At 48.5% G+C, this 5000-nt stretch overlaps 2 protein-coding genes across 3 annotated transcripts in view; one reads left to right on the forward strand and one right to left on the reverse strand.

The window, feature by feature from the left end:
* Nucleotides 1–234: 234 nt before the first annotated feature.
* On the reverse strand, nt 235–906 carry LOC138949830 (trophinin-like). Its single transcript, XM_070321608.1, has one exon. The coding sequence runs from the start codon at nt 904–906 to the stop codon at nt 235–237; it is 672 nt and encodes a 223-aa protein (XP_070177709.1).
* A 1731-nt stretch (nt 907–2637) lies between these two features.
* LOC138950283 (mucin-2-like) overlaps nt 2638–5000 on the forward strand; it is a 14699-nt gene continuing 12336 nt past the window's right edge. Inside the window, exon 1 of one of the 2 annotated variants that reach the window (XM_070322032.1) lies at nt 2638–2726. In XM_070322032.1, coding sequence (XP_070178133.1) covers nt 2724–2726 — 3 coding nt within the window. In that variant the 5' untranslated portion in view covers nt 2638–2723. The remainder of the gene's footprint in view (nt 2727–5000) is intronic. The other variant, XM_070322033.1, reaches the window with a different exon arrangement.

The raw sequence follows: 5000 nt of genomic DNA on the forward strand, positions 1-5000 counted from the left end.
CCTGAAGCTCACACCCCTTCACCACCTCCCAGTGTCCCACGTGACAGTGTCATTTGTTACCCAACTCAGTGGTCAGTTATGCATTACAACTCGTGAACATGATGACAAGTGTTCTTGTCTAAGACCTGCCGCATAACCAACGTGTATTATTCGTGTATTCGTGTATGCAAATACCACGTGAGCACCTTGTTGTCAACAAATGTGTTCTTGCTCAAAAGATGGCATTGTTGGGGGTTACACTAGAATGCGGTTGTAGCACACTGTTGGAGATAGCATGCGGTTGTAGCACACTGTTGGAGATAGCATGCGGTTGTAGCACACTGTTGGTGATAGCATGCGGTTGTAGCACACTGTTGGAGATAGCATGCGGTTGTAGCACACTGTTGGAGATAGCATGCGGTTGTAGCACACTGTTGGAGATAGCATGCGGTTGTAGCACACTGTTGGAGATAGCATGCGGTTGTAGCACACTGTTGGTGATAGCATGCGGTTGTAGCACACTGTTGGAGATAGCATGCGGTTGTAGCACACTGTTGGAGATAGCATGCGGTTGTAGCACACTGTTGGTGATAGCATGCGGTTGTAGCACACTGTTGGAGATAGCATGCGGTTGTAGCACACTGTTGGAGATAGCATGCGGTTGTAGCACACTGTTGGAGATAGCATGCGGTTGTAGCACACTGTTGGAGATAGCATGCGGTTGTAGCACACTGTTGGTGATAGCATGCGGTTGTAGCACACTGTTGGAGATAGCATGCGGTTGTAGCACACTGTTGGAGATAGCATGCGGTTGTAGCACACTGTTGGAGATAGCATGCGGTTGTAGCACACTGTTGGTGATAGCATGCGGTTGTAGCACACTGTTGGAGATAGCATGCGGTTGTAGCACACAGTTGGAGATAGCATGCGGAAGTTAAACAGGAATAAAAACAGGCAACAAGAAGGATTCGTCGCTTATTCTTGGTTCTCTGTTAACACAGGTTTTCATATCCTCTCCCTATCCCATCACACACACACACACACACACACACACACACACACACACACACACACATATACACACACACACACACACACTCTCTCTCTCTCTCTCTCTCTCTCTCTCTCTCTCTCTCTAACGCATAACAAAAAACTAAAACACAAACCAAAACGTGACAGCAGAATGTGATTTGGTGTGCCTGTGTCTCCCAGCCCAGACAGGTGTCGGGTAGCGCCGGGTGGGTAAGAGATAGCGGGGTAGGTCACACACATTCCACCCGGCACCACAGTCAATAGAGCGCGTGTTGGGGCGTTTGACGCGAACACTGCCCCTTCTCTTGCTGAAGGTCTTGTCACTGCTTGCACCGCTAATAAGAAAACACACCGAGACTCCCACGTCATACTGTACCGAGACACTTTGCTGTTGGGAGGGCCAGTTTTCATACCCAGAGACACTTTGCTGTTGGGAGGGCCAGTTTTCATACCCAGAGATAACTCAGTGAGTTGGATAACACTTTTCTCTATTATTTTTTGTTTCACAGTAATAGTAGTAGTAGTAGTAGCATCAGTAGAGGTAGTAGTAGCAGTAGTAGTGCTAGTCGTGAAGTAAACCACCATAACTGTCAGTCTTACAAGTGTTGTGAATGAATCTCACAGTGAATGTCATTCATGACAAGATGCAGTGACTACAAACCATCAAATATCTTACAGTGACTACAAACCATCAAACATCTTACAGTGACTACAAACCATCAAACATCTTACAGTGACTACAAACCATCAAACATCTTACAGTGACTACAAACCATCAAACATCTTACAGTGACTACAAACCATCAAACATCTTACTGTGACTACAAACCATCAAACATCTTACAGTGACTAGTGTCAGCGTGATGGTGCCACAAGCACTGTGTGTCAGTCTGTCTGTCTGTGTGTATGTCTGTTAATTTGTCTGTTGTCTGTTTGTTTGTATGTCTGTTTATCTGTCTGGCTGTGTGCCTGTCCGTCCGTCTGTTTGTCTGTCCGTCCGTCTGTCTGTCTGTCCGTCTGTCTGTCTGTCTGTATGTCTGCCGGTTTCTCTTTCTATGTGTGTGGGTGGTGCCTGAGGTTGTTTGTCTTCAGCAAGTGCTGGCTTGGCTGTCTTGAAGCACGATGTTTGCCAGACACAGTATTTTGTCAAGGACGAAGCGGTTTAAGTATGGGTTGCATGTAGAGTAGGCACCGCCATGTCTCACTGACAAACATCGATCATTTGGGCGTGCCACTGTAGCCTTCTGTTGACGCTCCTAGTTGGCGAGATATGGTTTATTGTGGTTTTTTTCAAGTAGGAAGCGACTTATTATAGGCCCCAGATAGTCTACGCACTGCCATGTCTCACTAACAAAAAATCGATCATTCGGGGGTACCCTGTATTGATCACTACTGTAGCATTCACTTGATTCTTAGAGTTCGCGAGACACGGTTTCTTGTTTTTTGTGAAAAAATGAAGCGACTAATTATAGGCCCGTGGAAGCTGGTGTACGCACTGCATTATCTCACACGCACTGCATTATCTCACACGCACTGCATTATCTCACACGCACTGCATTATCTCACACGCACTGCATTATCTCACACGCACTGCATTATCTCACACGCACAAAATCGACCATTTGGGGGTGTACTGGACTGAGCTAGCCTGCAGCCTTCTCTTGATCCTCCGAGTTGGCGAGACATGATTTATTGTTGTCACGCGGCTAGCCATGGTAAGTAAGTCGCCTGTGTGAATGTCTACATCGTCACAACATGTGGTTAGAATGCACAAGACATCGGTGCTTCCACGCTTTGGTCTGGACTTTAATGTTGACAGGTAGGTTGTTGACAGATATGTTGTTGACAGGTAGGTTGTTGACAGGTATTCTGTATTCTGTATCGGTATGTTGTTGACAGGTATGTTGTTGACAGGTATGTTGTTGACAGGTAGGTTGTTGACAGGTAGGTTAGGTTGTTGACAGGTAGGTTGTTGACAGGTAGCTTGTTGACAAGTAGGTTGTTGACAGGTCTTAAAAGCGGGTTGAAGGGTCTTAACAGCGGGTTGAAGGGTCTTAAAAGCGGGATGAAGGGTCTTAAAAGCGGGTTGAAGGGTCTGAAAAGCGGGTTGAAGGGTCTTAAAAGAGGGTTGAAGTGTCTTAAAAGCGGGTTGAAGTGTCTTCAAAGCGGGTTGAAGGGTCTGAAAAGCGGGTTGAAGTGTCTTAAAAGCGGGTTGAAGTGTCTTAACAGCGGGTTGAGGGGTCTTAAAAGCTGGTTGAAGGGTTGAAGGGTCTTAAAAGCGGGTTGAAGGGTCTTAAAAGAGGGTTGAAGTGTCTTAAAAGCGGGTCGAGAGGTCTTAAAAGCGGGTTGAAGGGTCTTAACAGCGGGTTGAAGGGTCTTAACAGCGGGTTGAAGGGTCTTAAAAGCGGGTTGAGGGGTCTTAATAGCGGGTTGAAGGGGACTTAACAGCGGGTTGAAGGGTCTTAAAAGCGGGTTCAAGGGTCTTAACAGCGGGTTGAAGGGTCTTAAAAGCGGGTTGAAGGGTCTTAAAAGCGGGTTGAGGGGTCTTAATAGCGGGTTGAAGGGGTCTTAAAAGCGGGTTGAAGGGTCTTAAAAGCGGGTTGAAGGGTCTTAACAGCGGGTTGAAGGGTCTTAAAAGCGGGTTGAAGGGTCTTAAAAGCGGGTTGAAGGGTCTTAACAGCGGGTTGAAGGGTCTTAAAAGCGGGTTGAGGGGTCTTAATAGCGGGTTGAAGGGGACTTAACAGCGGGTTGAAGGGTCTCAAAAGCGGGTTCAAGGGTCTTAACAGCGGGTTGAAGGGTCTTAAAAGCGGGTTGAAGGGTCTTAAAAGCGGGTTGAGGGGTCTTAACAGCGGGTTGAAGGGTCTTAAAAGCGGGTTGAAGGGTCTTAACAGCGGGTTGAAGGGTCTTAAAAGCGGGTTGAAGGGTCTTAAAAGCGGGTTGAAGGGTCTTAAAAGCGGGTTGAAGGGTCTTAAAAGCGGGTTGAAGGGTCGTAAAAGCGGGTTGAGGGGTCTTAACAGCGGGTTGAAGGGTCTTAAAAGCGGGTTGAAGGGTCTCAAAAGCGGGTTGAAGGGTCTTAAAAGCGGGTTCCACTGTAGTGCTACTGACAGCAGCGGTACGGAGTCAAAGTTGTCATATCAGTGGTGATGGCGGTGGTGGGGATAGCCACTGGGGGTGAGGGTGGCCGTGGGAGCGGAAACACGGTGTTCAGCGACGCGGGTAGACAGGCGATACAGACACGGCTGACTGCACTCAAATCAACACAATGGACTGCTTTGATTGGATATTGTTCCTAGCTTATTAACACAAACACACACACACACAAAGACACACACACACATACATGATGTCTCTGCGCTTTTGACCGCCTTGGCCAAGGTCAACGAGGAACAAATGCGGTTATCCTCCCTACAGTACACCCAAGCGGTCCTCTGTAGGAGGGATCTCTTCCTCTCTCAGTCCCAGTTCACGGAGCTTGCTACTAGGGAGACCTTGAGAGTCTCCCCGGTCTCAGAGGAATCTCTCTTCTGTTCGCTGGCAATGGATGCCAGACAGAAGGAGATTCAGTCGAACAAGGACAGTCAGTTCCTCTGCAGGGGGTGAAACAGTCTAAGCCTTCTAAGCAAAAGCAGGCTCAGACATCGTCGAACCCCAAGCCAGCTCAGAAGCGGCAGGCTCCGCCGGCCGCTCGTGGCGGGAAGAAGAGGACGGCATCGGGGAGGGGGCGTGGCGGCTCTGGGAGTAAGCCACACCCCCAATGAAGCGCTCCCGATCTCACCCCCCTCCCGCCTTCCACCTTGGTGATGGCGGGAGGCCCCTCCCGTGCACTTTCTCGTTGGATGTCGGTAGTAGACAGCCAATGGATTATCCACACACACACACACACACTCACACACACACACACTCATACACACACACACACTCACACACTCACATACACATACACACACACTCACACACACACACACACTCACACACACACACACACACTC

This window comes from Littorina saxatilis, linkage group LG16 (assembly GCF_037325665.1).
Source record: "Littorina saxatilis isolate snail1 linkage group LG16, US_GU_Lsax_2.0, whole genome shotgun sequence".
Lineage (NCBI taxonomy): Eukaryota > Metazoa > Mollusca > Gastropoda > Littorinimorpha > Littorinidae > Littorina > Littorina saxatilis.

Excerpts from the sequence above, each read along its gene's own strand:
- LOC138949830 (XM_070321608.1), bottom strand. The coding sequence starts at position 906 with ATGCTATCTCCAACTGTGTGCTACAACCGCATGCTATCTCCAACAGTG.